This window comes from Hylaeus volcanicus, chromosome 9, assembly GCF_026283585.1.
Source record: "Hylaeus volcanicus isolate JK05 chromosome 9, UHH_iyHylVolc1.0_haploid, whole genome shotgun sequence".
In the NCBI taxonomy this organism is placed as follows: Eukaryota; Metazoa; Arthropoda; class Insecta; order Hymenoptera; family Colletidae; genus Hylaeus; species Hylaeus volcanicus.
In genome coordinates, this window is record NC_071984.1 from 3,334,230 (window position 1) to 3,348,147 (window position 13,918).

General features: G+C 39.1%; 1 protein-coding gene across 2 annotated transcripts; it reads right to left on the reverse strand.

The window, feature by feature from the left end:
* Positions 1–5,111: 5,111 nt before the first annotated feature.
* Positions 5,112–13,719, reverse strand: LOC128882042 (brain tumor protein-like). 2 transcript variants are annotated; one of them, XM_054133601.1, is made up of 10 exons: positions 13,368–13,719; positions 12,170–12,963; positions 11,473–11,804; positions 11,197–11,401; positions 10,462–10,960; positions 10,222–10,389; positions 9,309–9,559; positions 8,720–9,077; positions 7,974–8,206; positions 5,112–7,628 (listed from the first exon to the last, which is right to left on the reverse strand). In XM_054133601.1, exons 2-10 carry the CDS (start codon positions 12,848–12,850, stop codon positions 7,524–7,526), a joined length of 2,832 nt encoding a protein of 943 aa, XP_053989576.1. In that variant the 5' UTR covers positions 12,851–12,963; positions 13,368–13,719; the 3' UTR covers positions 5,112–7,523. The 2 variants fall into 2 exon arrangements, with proteins under 2 accessions (XP_053989576.1, XP_053989577.1); XM_054133602.1 differs by having other exon boundaries at positions 13,282–13,368.
* Positions 13,720–13,918: the final 199 nt, after the last annotated feature.

Sequence of the window (13,918 nt, forward strand, 5' to 3'; positions counted from 1 at the left end):
AATAATAATAATAATAATAATAATAATAATAATAATAATAATAATAAGCTCGACGAGGATTCGTCGGTTTCCTCGTCCCGTGGAAGCCAACGAACAACGCGAATCGCTCGTTCACCTCTCGATCGGGAACCACGTGACCCGAACACGTGACCCGAACACGTGACCCGATCACGTGACCCGTAACGAGGATCGTTGGAAACGCGACGGGGTCGTTCTCGACGTAAACGCGTCGCGAAGGTCGAACCGGGTGGGGGGTGGGGGTGGGGGGGCTGGGAAGAAGAGGGAGACTTGTTGAATTTTCGAACGATCAGGCTTCAACGGGAATAATATTGTCTTGAGATCTGCCCATGCTCTGTCTTTTCCAACTAGATTAAAACGAACTAATAATGCCGAGTCTTATCTCTAAATTAACGTACATTAAGGGGTATCTACGATTATTGGGAACGAAAATGGCTGATAACTCTTAAAAATCGTGGGGGGTTGGAGTCGATCGACGAAAAAACAAAAAAAACAAAAAAATAATAAAATTCGAAGATTGGGGAGGGGGGAGGAGGAGGAGGGGGGGGGAGTCGAGAGGCAACGAGAGGGAAAAATGAAAAAAAAAAAAACACCTCCTTACGAACCTCCTTACTCTGTTGAGTATTCCCCCCTGCCCCCTAAAATAAAAAGAAAAATCGAGAAAAACGTAACGAACACGCGAAAAGGAACTCGAGTAAAAAAAAAAAAAAGAGAATAATATTAATAATATAAATCGTAATAATAGTAGTAATATTAATAATAATAAATGAACGGTAAAATTCGTGGGAAAGGGGAGGGGGTAAAAAGAAAGTAAAAAATATCAAAGTCACACGGTGATTTGGGGGGAACAGAGAAAAAAAAAAAGAAACAAAGACGCTGTAAAATAATACGTGACGAGCGTCTTCGCGAAAATAGTAAAATTGGGAAAAAATACACACCCAAAGAAAAACGGAATACAAACGACGCTCGACGCACCGAACAACACACAAATCCGGTATACGGGGAATGAAGAAAATGCCGTTCGATTCGGAAGAGGAGAAACAGAGACAAGGAAACGCGCTCGAGCACGGAGAGATATTTACCGTAGACGCAACAGGGGAGACGGAGGACCGCGCAGTGAAACTGTCTCTCTCTCACTGTTGGAAAGAGAAGGGGAGTAACACGATCTCTGTCTACCAGCGCATGCGCATCGCGATTCTCTTGGATTCTCTTGGATTTGTAAAACTGTCATGTATCACGTATCAAGACAATTTATATATATTCTACAACGCTCGTGACGATAAAATATTCATAAAATATTAATAAAATATTACGAGAAAATAATGTATCGAGCGAACATAACGTCAATTCGAGAGTTAACGTTAAGATATTCAAAACGCGCGCGGACTCGTGCTCCGGTAGACAAAGACAGACTAACCTCTTCATTCTTATCTCCGTCTCCCTTACTCTATCTACGGAGTGTTAAATCGGAACGAAACATCTCGTACAGTTATAAAGCTATCGAAAAAAAATGTTTCTACAAAAGCTACTCGATCGAAACTGTCATCTATATACAATGTGTCCCATTCGAACCAAATAACTCTTGCGAACAAATTTGTTCGACACCTCTCCTCGCGAGATTTTTAACCTATTCCCATTTAAACACCCTATGTAATATCTCTACGAACTCGTAAAAATTTATGGTTTCTCTTCGAACCCTTCCTTCCTTTCTTTCTTTCTTTTCTCGTTTATAGTTTAGGTGAATTTTTTTCTAACGCGCAAAAGTCATGCTCGATAAAAGATTCTCGGCGAATCGGCTGCGATCGCCGATTTATTTATTTTTTTTTTTTTTTTCAACGCCACCGTCCGGGGTTAAACTTTCATTTTATTACGCTCCTTCTAGATATATTAGTAATAGATATTAAAAGAAAAAAACGAACGAGTAATCGGAAAGAGACGTACTTTTTTTTTTTATTTCGTTCGTAGTTCTATTATTATTATTTTTTTTTCTTTTATATCCAGGACTCTAGGAAGACTATGATTAACCGTAGGCTAGAATTCAGTTAATGTTTTGTGTGTTTTTGTATTCCTTATATTCTTTTATTTTTTTTTATCATTTTAAATCCTATCGTTAATACGTGTGTACGTGTCCTATGTGTATATCATATATTTTTGTTGTTGTTGTTGTTGTTATATATATATATATATAATCGTAATGCGTAGATGCCCCCGTTCGTATCCGCAAAAAAACACGCGAGTCTCAATCTTATTTCATCGTTATCATCTAACGGTGATGCGATCATCGAAATCAGGAACATTCTGTGAGATTTTTGTCTGGGTTCGTCTTTCGGAATTTTTTCGATCACGATATCCGCGTCTGTTGTTTTCGTTTGCCGACCGGGCGAAAAAAACAACGCAGTTTTTCTGTTTCCTCGGCGCCGTTTACGGACGACGACGCTTTTTCTCGCTCGTGCATTTCGATTACACGACCGTGGCGGACGCAACGACTTATTCGCGGCGGAGTTGGGCAGTGCTTTCTAATTATTTAGAATAACTTGTTTAGAATAATCGCGATTATTCGAGAAATTTAGGAGCGGGGCACTCGGTGCGCTAGGCGCGGGAGTGGGGAGGCCTTTGACGAGCTGCGCGCGCAGTAGGACGCCATGATGGTTTAGTGAGCAGGGGAGGCTCGAGCGACCTCGGGGCCTTTCGGTGAAGGTCACGGAGGTTCTTGGAAACTATGAATCGATAATTTTGAAATTTTCTAGAGAAAATCGAAACTGAAAATCCACCGATTGATTATAAGCACACCATCTGTCTCATCAAGGAAATCTGAATTAAACGAAACACTTGACGTTTCCAAATAAACTATTCGTCATAAATACACACACATGTAAAGCTTATTCGTGGGAATATTTACAAAGAAACATTTATATTGCTTTAATCGTCGTTTAATTTAGAATTTCTTCGATAGAGAGTACGAATACTCACGAGAGTAAATAAAACTGAGCTTTCTATCTTTCTCTTTCTTCTTTTCTTTCTAAGTCAAACAGGCCAGGAGCGTAGCTAGCGACGACAAACACATCTTTAAAAATCCTTAAAAAATTAAACACCCGGTATATTAACAATTTCCGATTAGATTGAACAAGCTGTTGCTCGCCACGGTCATTTACGGATCTAGGATTCGAATCGCGAAAACAATGGACGATTGCATACGTTGAATCCTATTTTTTTTCTCTCTCTCTCTTTTTTTGGTCTTTTTTTCCCTTTGAAGAGGCTGCACACACACAGATAGAGCACGTCATCGTAAATGAACACAAAGAACGATCAGAAAAACTGAAATCGTGTCGAAGAAAGTTCTTAGGTGGCACCTAAAAAAGGCCTTGGAAACTGTGTTTCAGCGATAAAAACATTGTTATTAGTTTAAAAGTAATACGTAGAACATATCCTGAAATACGTTATACGATAGACTGACAGTAAATATATATATATTATCATGTATACATATATATGTATGTATATATATATATATATTATTCTTGTCTGGTAAATCGCTTATGGTTTAAGGGTGATATATCCATTATCTTTCTTTGTCGTTTAATAATTAGTTTCAACAATGTAAGCAGAGTTCTTTTTTTTTTTTACCTTTTCATTTATGTAGTTATGTAGAGAGTGACTATTATAATTCTATACATATTAGGATAATAAGACTTTTGAGATTGTAAAAATCATCAAAAAATCTATCACAATTACCATTTACGTAACAAGTAATTCTCGTTTCCATTTCATTTCATTTCTTTCTTCTTCTTCTTTTTTTTTTTTATTCTTCTTTAATATTATTATTGTAATTTAAACATCAAGGCAAATAAGGGGTGAATTTCAACAGTGGCCTAAATTAGCCAAGTAGTCTTCCACAGATAAAAATATGTAAATAGAGTAAATCTATACTAAAATATTCAAGTATATATAAGGTGAGCGTAATATAATAATTTTGTGAGGTAAAAGACCCTCTCATTAATGGTCATCCATTCGTTACACTATGAGTTTAGTTTTTACTTATTTATCTGTTCTTTTTTTTTGGTAATTTTTCCTGTTTTTTTTCTTCTTCGTCTTCTTCTTTTAATTACTTCTAAATACGACTGGCAAAATTGTTTGCAACATATTCTCTTTTACTTTTCAATTTTTTGTCAATATCTTATTTACTTTTTTTTTCTTTCTTTCTTTCTTATATTCAACGTACCATTAGAGACCAATAGATGGCTTTGCGTCCAGGTGTTATTGTGCATGAAACATAAATACACCTTCCACAAGGCGTCGCTAACAGCATCTCATAGGTACCTCTAATTATATTTACCTAGCAACAACATCAGAGACTCTGTAAGGACACAACTTATCCTGACGATACTATTATCACAGGCATTATTTATATAACTCTGCTAACCATGACTATTAAATACTTCAGAATTACTCCTTTTCATTTTTACTTTTCCACCCTCCCCCCCCATGTTTATTCTTTTTAATATATATAAAATTAAAACTTCTAATAATAAAAGATGATTACGACTGATTAGCTTAGGTGTACGTACGTAGGCTTCGTGCAATTTTCTACAAATGTTATGCGCAAACTTCTGAGTAGCCCCCGAATACCAAAAAATCATCTGCGTTTAGTCAACTCTTGCTCCTAATTTCTTCCCCCGTCCCCATCTAATCATCCGTTCCCTTTTTCTTCACCTGTACCATGGGAAAATCCACAGACACCGTACAATCAAATTTCTCCAATATGCGAAAAACAAATCTGTCGAAGCTATCCAAGTAGAAATATATATATGGATGTGCTTTCTAACATTTGGTATGGCAAGATAGTTATTCACATTCAATTGTTATTGTAGGTAATGTTAACACAGTATATATATATAGCAATCTGCCCAATATATCCGTATATATATATATATATATATATATACATATACATATATATACATATATATACATACATATATGTATATATGTTGTATACACATTGCATATCATTTTTCTTTTTTTTGTTTAGTTTTAATCAAATCTTAAGGCTGATCATGTAAACAACCCTAAAAAATATGTGTATCTTCTATATATGTATTGTGTTCATTTTACGTGGAATTTTTTTTTCATATTTCTCCCATTCGTGGATCGTGTATCGATATCGTATATACATAAATAGAAGTCGTTTAGCAAACTGTACGTTACTTTTTTTCTTGTTTTCTTTTCTCCTTCGTCGTCCATTTTTTTTTTGTTTTGTTTTGTTCATTTCACCACTTTTCGTTTATACATAGATAAAGTATTGTTCCTATGGTAAATCGGTGGTATATAATTTTTTCTTTACGAACCTTGTATAATGCGATTACAGGATCGTTCCCGCGAGAGCGTCGCAAAATTTAGGGAACGATTCTGTAACTTTTCTCTCTCTCTCTCTTTTTTTTTTTTCATATGTATATAACAAATACAATTTACATGGTATGGATATATTGTTAGTCGCTAGCACCACGAACCGATTATTCACACACCCACATACATATATGTACGTATCTGCCATACATAAACATATATATATACACACACACACTATATATTTATATAATTATTATATAATATTTTATATATATACATACATACATACATATATATATAATATGATATATTATAGTATAACTATATATAATTATATAATATTATTAAAATTATATAAATATATGATATATGTATACACATAAACACATATTATATATACACATATATGTGTGTATGTTGTATATATATATAATGTGAAGAGATTCACATATGTACACGTATGGTATGTATGCAACGTGTATGTACACATGTATATGCGTGCGTGTATGAATGTATATATTTATATGGTGGACCATAATAAAGCATCCTGAGTAAATATTGTAACCATTACGTGTCTCGTCCTATCGTTAATTATTTTTGTTGTTGCTGTTTTTTTTTTGTTTTTTCTTTTTAAACAACGGACAAACGGGATCCATAATCGGTGGCCTAGACGAGAGTCATGCTTGCGACCATTGCCCACCCCAGGTGATTACACACGTTGCGTTACAATTAAATGTTTGATTATTCAACGTTATCGTAATCTATATACCCGACCAAATTAACGTTCGCCGCAATATAATTCCTCTTCCTCTTATAATTCATCTTCATCTCTTTCCCCTCCCCTCCCCTCACGGAATAAATTACTTTAAATTCACCAGGAACATAGCTTGGTATCGTTTTCTTTCTTATTACCTTTTTCTTCTTCTTTTTTTTTTATTGTTGTTGTTGTTGTTGTTGTTGTTGTTTCTTTTCGTTTAGAGATATGATATGATATAAGAGCAGGAAGTACTACCGTGTTTGTCGTAGCATGCATTATTCCTTGTTCATGCACTTAAGCACAGAAATCCGCTGCCTTCTTATTTATTTATTATTATTATTTTTTATTTTAAATCCTCTCCTTTTCGTTAAATCGTGCACACTCGGTTCCTCGACCAAAAAACACCCTACCTAACGGTCTCACTTTGAACGAAACCTTAGAAACTCGTCTACGGAATAGGTCTCGACGTGAACCGTTCGCAGGTGAAAGAACCGGTGTGTTTTGTGTGTGTATATATATATATATCGTTTTATCGTTCTTTCTTCACGCCCATTTGCTCGATTCCTGACGTTGCGACAGGACAAAAATACACGAGTACGTCGCTTCGAGAGCACGGATCCGAAAACCAGCGTGTAAACAGTGCTCATTGAAGACTAGAATAATTTGATTTGTAAACATACCTAAAATACTGACGAGTCGAAGATGATGCGACACCGCTTTTGACGGAAAGCTATTGTGTTCTGTGTGTGTGTGTTCTTTTTTTTCCCCCAAGAAGTTCCTTCGCTCTTCTCTCTTCTCTGCTTCTCTCTCCAAAAAAGAAATCCCCACTGTCTCGAAGAGATCCAATTCCATAGTTTCTCGACACGTTCCACTTAACCGGTTCCTCCGTTTTCTTGAGTTCTTTTCTTGTTTTTCAGCTTTAAATTTATATTCTTGGCAGTTTACCAAATGCAACTTGCTAAATCACTATTTATATAGTTTCTTCTTCTTCGTCGTCTTTTTTTTTTTCTTTCTTAATCATTTTTCCATTTTTTGGTCGGAGACGTACGTTTTAAACGTATCTCATCGTTTAGATGTTTACTTTCATAAAACAGGGACGCATTTGACTTTTTCTTTTTTAAAAAGAAAAGAAAAAAGAAAAGAAACAGAAAGTTTTTTCATTTTTTAAATAACTTTTTTTTTTGTTTTGTTTTGTATCGTTTGTCTCGCTTTTACTATCAAAGCTGCACGCTGCACTCGTTTGTCTATTGCTTCTGTAGGCCCAAATCTCAAAATGAATTCGATGCCGCTGGGCATTTAATCGTCGATTCGTCTTTTTGTCGAGAGCGGAGCGTACACACGCGAGGACGTTTCCACTCACAGGAGATTACTGTGGCATACTTGCTTGGTCTGCTTCCTCGCTTCATGATATGTAAAGAGTGTTGAGTACGAGGACGTGGTGGTTATTTTTAGCCAAAGTCACGATATATCCCTCGGAGGTAATCTTCAAGCCGCAACATCGAGAGACCTGAGAAAGAAAGAAGACTGAAACTATGGAGAATAATGTGTGGTTTCTACAAAGAAATTGGCTAGCAAAGTAAAAGGAGTAAAATTAGAGAAACCTGATTGTGCGTAAGGTGTAGATGGTAAAAAGAGAGTAGTACGGAATGTAAAAGAACCAGTAACATGACCAAATCAAACAGGATGGTATTAAATTATATTTTGTTTTATATTTCCCGTTTTAGAAGAAAGTGTTACCTCTTATTAAAATTATACCATCGAATGCAATATTGTATGCTAGAGAATAACTGTAGTAAAAATAATACACTCTTGCGATACATTGTAACATATTTTTTCAAGAAGATAAGCATACCTTGACATATGGACATTCGAACTCTGATATCAAGGAACCAGCTCTTGAAAAGACAGCCACGTGAAAACGATTGCCGTGCGAATCTCCTATCAATATGTCTCCTGCATCGCTAATATCAATCCCGTTTGGGAAGTTTGTTACATTGTCACAGCCAATGCGACGCAAAAACTTGCCTTCCTCGTTGAAGACCACTACACAGTGTCCCTTGAAGTCGCAGACAAAATATTCTTTACCTGCAACGTAAGGAGTCGCATCTTTATTAGCTTCCGAAAGTTCTCGTACTTTGTCTTTTAAGAAACATCCAAGAATGATTATATATAAATCATCCTTTGGACATCGATGTACCCTTTGAGGGGTCATCGTAGGTCTATTAAATTTCTTTGAATATTTCCATTCAATGGCATGGAAAGGCAAACCATAATATGGTATAAAGAGAATGTGCGAACAATCGATGCTTAAAGAACATTTGTACGATGATGTGTACGTAGATACATACTTTGCAAGAAACTTAACCTAAAACTTGAACCTTAACCTAAAAGGGCCTTTCGACATACAAAGTAGCAACAGTTGTACATGTTACCAGATATTAAAGAAATATAACCTATGACTGAAGATTCATATCAGTCAAGAATCATTAGAATAAATTACATGACTCTAAAGCTATTCTATAAACATATTATTGTTTGCGCATATGGTTTAGAGTGCGAAGGCTTAAATAGAGTAAAACAACATTAAAGGTCGCTCACCACTAATTGCAATATCACTTGGTTCTCTCATATATTCGCTGCAGTCGAACCACCTCAGAAGATCTCCAGTATCGCTGATCACGAACACTGTTGGCGATACACTATCAACAGCCAAAATATGACCCTCACTAGTGACAGCTAGGCCAGCTACGATATCGATGTAACGAATTGCTATTTTCTTGATGAAGTGACCGTTCTTTGTGAATATCTGCATCCTGGATCGTTCGTTCCCACGGTCACAGACAACAAATTTCCCACTGTTCCTCATCATCGCCACTTTCCTAGGGAACCACAGCTGGCCCTCTTCTTTCCCAGGAACACCAAATTCGAATTTGTAAATACCAGTCTTATTGAATATCTGAAACAAATGGAACGAATTAGAGTTGATACACTGATTATATTATTCATGTTTGAGAGGATGTTTATTGCATCGAAGAAATGATTGAATATCTAAAACAAATAGAGAACAAATATACAATGTGTAGTACAGCACAGAGTCCGATGCATTAATTATTTCATTCGTGTCTCGAAGGACAGTGTTCGTTGAATAAAAAGAGATCGAGTCTCAATTATTTACATGTAATTATACCTGAATCCTGTGATTATTCGTGTCGGCGACGATAATGTCTTCCTCAGCACTTAAGCAGAATCCATGAGGCGAGCTGAATTGCCCTTCAGCGGGACCCAACTGGCCAAATTTGCATCTGATATGCATAGGCGTTAATTTGGCATTGTTCGAACGTGGATGAGCGTAGTTTCCAGATCCTGACCCGGTCACGTTGCCAACACTATTCCCCACCACCACGGGCATGTTATGCATGGAATCCACAATTAACTCATCTACAAAGAACACTGATGTTAGAAGATGAATTCCAAACGAAAACATTAAAATTAAGATGTTAAAATTCCTTCGTACAAAAAACACCATATTACATTTCTACAAACTTTAACACGCAACAAAGCCCTCGTTATTTATACTTTCGTATCGTTTACGATCGTTACTACTCCTTCAGAAATATTGGAATCGAAACGACGGACAATGATCGAACCGTTACTAGACAGAGATTCGAATTTTCAATCGAGGATTATGGTTTCGTCAAACAGCGACGGTTCGAACGGAATGCATGCCCGAAAAGTGTGAAGAAGAAAACACGTTTGAAATTTCAAATGTTTATTTCTTTCGTATTTCGATGGGATAGACAAACTACTACATATTGAACAAAAATGTTAAAAAAAAAAAAAAAAATAAATAAATAAATAAAATAAAAGAACAAGGACGAACTTAGTAAATAAAACGTGGAGGCCACACAGAGACTTTACGAGATCGGTATTTCGATTCCTCGAGTACATTGAGGCTGGGGATCGACCGCGACACCGATAGAAAGTCCCGTCTCACTCTTTACGGGAGATGTAGACACGAGAAAAGAGACCGGGGTCCAGAGGACCCCAACGGGACATTCTAGGGTTAAGCGTATTCTTGGAATCTTTAAAGAGTATCTCACCGGCACTCTGCGAAAGTATGGGCGAAGTAGAAGAGGATAACGACTGAAAGCCTCCGTTCAAAAGACTGTTGGCAGCTAGACTTAAACTTGGGGTGTCCACGATAGCTGGGGAGGGACCTCTGCCCAGTACTAAACCGCTGCCACCATTGATCGTTGTGTTTCCAAGATCTGCAAACACAAGGGACCGTAAGCTTTGATCTTACTTTGTACAATATTAACAGCGAAAGAGATATCTCTCACCTTGATTGCCAAGCGTGTTCCCCAACTTTGCAAGGGCCTGCAGATTATTGATCGCATGGTTGGTGGAGTTAAGATCACCAGCGAACAAGTCTGCCAGAGTGAAAGGGGAGGTCGGGCTTGGATTTGAGCTAGGCCCAACCACGTTTGTGTTTCCAACCATCTCAACCTTCTCCGCTAAACTAGCTAGTTGTTGAAGATTGTACTCTTGGATGCTGGTGAGACCATGGATAGAACCTGGAGGAAGGGATACAGGCGGTGGGGGTGGTTGGATGGTCTGGGGACTGGACGTTGGGGGTATAACGAAGGAAGGTTCACCTTCGAAAGAGGATTGCATCGACGCAGGAAGAGATATGGGAGACCTTGTGCTAATGGAACGTGGACAGCCCATCGAGGTATGAACAATTTGCTGGTTCGTGGAGACTCCTGGTACGGTCGAGATCGTTTCAGGAGCAGGTTTTGTCGCCGGCGTGCTTTCGGTGTGAAATTTCCCAAATACTTCCTGTGCATCATCGATCGTATTAATTTTCCTGACGATTCGAGTCTTTCTCGAATCCAGCGAGTCCTCAGGTTACACATTTACACGTTAAGTAGCTTTTTTATGCAATCGTGTGGTTCTACGTGATTCAATTACTTTTCAAAGTTAAGATTGTTTGTAAAAAATTGAGGAACGAGTCGATAGTGCAAGCTGAGGACTCGAATTATGTACACGTAGTTTGGAGAATATACCGTGCCTACCTTTACAGTTTTCTCAAACTGATTATAGTCGGTCTGAAATTCAATGGAAAAAGAAACATTTGGCTTCGGTGTGTTTTTAATTAAATTCATTAATTGCGTTCCTACGATGCGACGAAGCGCTAGAATCTCCACAGCGTCGCCGTGCTCCAAGAGCCTCGAAGTGAAACGACAAGCATCCTCTATCTTCTCCACAGTTTTCTCAACACTGCGCAACAAATGGTTACGATTCATTCAAGTCTGTCGAAAACATTTCACTCATCGAATAATTCTACCAACCTATGAAACGTATCCATTATTTCCAGTTCTCTGTCCGAATGCAATTTCTCAAGCTCCACCAAAGCGCTATCGCGACACTTTTCCAAGACAGCTTTGTAACTTTGAAACGTCTCTATGATCAGATCCTTGGCTTGATCGTGCTGCGCTTGCAATTCGCTAAGAGCATTCTCCAATTGGGCAGACACCTGGTCGCAGTCCGCGATTCTTGCTTTGCTTTCGTTCACTAGTTTTATCAATTCTTCCTTCTGACGTGGCTCTGCATCTACCAATCGTTCGTACTGGTGGTCCGGAGCTTTGTGTTCGACCAGCAGACACTCGTTGCATATGGGTTCCTAAAGCATGGTTCGTAATGATCAATATTGGGAGTAAATAATCCTTGGATAATTAAACGTATTTAATTCGGAGTTTTATAATCCATACTTTGTATGGTCCCAGATATTACAAGATTACAGTTCTTCGTATTGTAGTACTGGATTGTGCGTTTTCAAATTTGTAACACTTTACCGACTGGTAGTCAATCGATAGGTTATATTTTAAAACAACCAAAGCTTTATCTATCGAGTTTCCATGTAGTATAAATATTAATCAAAAAACGACTCTAACAGATAAGATAAAGATTAAGTAATACCAATATCGTTGAAATTACGATGTTCGGTACCAGCCGTTAGAGGGTCAATGATATAATTTTTCCAATTACCTGGCACGTGTAGCAGTAGAACTTCATGTTCTCAGCAGGATGACACTCGCAAAAAATAGGTTTGTGTATCGGTATAGCTTCGTTGGATTTCTTAATGTCCTCGAAGGCCACCACCTTGTGGCTCTCGAAGCAGCGCATGAATTGGTGCGCGCAGTTGCAGCTGGGGCACAAGAAGTTGGCACAGTCCGAACAGCGTGCGACCGCGCTCTCTTTGGCTTTACACGAGGTACAGAGTACAGCCATGCTCTCGATCGCGGACATGTCGAGTATATTAGTCAGAACGTAATCGCACGTGAGCGACGCGGCACCCTTAGAACTAATGGAAGTTTCTTGTTCGCAGAGGGGACAGACCAGTACAGAGCTGACCTTGGGATCGCCAGCCTCGTCCATTAAGAGCTTGTCGAGGCAGGCCTCGCAGAACACGTGAAGACAGGAAAGTACCCGCGGCGAGCACAGCTTGCCCACGCAGATGGCGCATTCTTGGTCACCGGTCTCGCTGTTACCACAGTTAATCTCCTCGAGGGCGTCTCCGGTATTGGAGCTTTCGTTGCAGCTGCTAACAGGGTTAATGTTTCGTTCTCCGAAGACATCTCCGTTCTCCACCTCTTCGCTCTGAGCGATACCAGTTCCAGCTGGGACCGACGCTGTCCCCGAAGGAACAGCCACCATGGACGATGCCATCGTACGGTTCGCCTCTTGTCTCGCTTTCCTACGGTGCTCCTGTTCCCCTCTGGCGATAACCTGAGTAAGTCTTGAACCTCGTCGTCTCGCGCTCTACCAAACAACCTGAACACCTGCAAAAGAGAGAAAACAAAGAGAATAACACCAAGACCCTCTCAGATCAGGAGACACAAGGGAAACGTTGGAGACTGTTTGAGACATCGTCGCATCGATCGCGACCACGAAAACAAAACACAGTGTCACGGTTCGCTTCAGGGAGGAAACCGAGGAAATCGCAATACGGGACCGAGCAACGGCCGTTCCGAGGCTGGGGAGAAATCGTTGGAAAAGATCGAACGGGACACGCGACAAATTTTTTTTTTTCTCGCCTTTCGTCGCGTTTCTTTCGGATTTTCGTTAGGTCTCCGGAAAAAAAAACGAAAATTTTCTACCTAGCGTGTCGCGACGCGCTGCTCTCGTCCCACGTAAGCTCTTTATTTACATTATGCGTTACTTTTTCGCTGGACGCAATGCTTACCGCTCTGGAGGGGGTGCGTGAGAGGGGCGGGGTGGGGGGTTGGTTTAGTAAAGGGGGGGCGGGCTCGTATTAAATTTTCGTTTTGAACACTATCAACGTCTCGGCTCGCGTATCCGTATCACTAGCGAACATTATTATCGATCACACGACTATCACCGACGCGTTCGCGATTGTACACGGCGATTGTTTCGATTTCAATTGTTATCGACGCCTCGACCGCGAGTATCACGGGCTTTTTCATATGTAGAGCGGAGGAATAAATCATTCGAATCGAGAAGAGTTGACCCCAATGCAGGAGCCCTGCACAAACAATTAATGCGATGATTTGTATGGTTATAGAACGCGGACAGGCATCGCGGAACGCGACAATTACGTCTTTGATGACCCTCGAACGCCACCTGGCGACACCAACGGAAACCGGCCGACGATATCGATGGGAATAAGTGGACCAAGATGTCTAACTGTTTGCTCGAATTAACGGTTCTTGTTTGTTGGATGAATTAGATTGGAAAGTACTCGAATGCTCCTGTCGAAATGGTACGGTTTCTTTG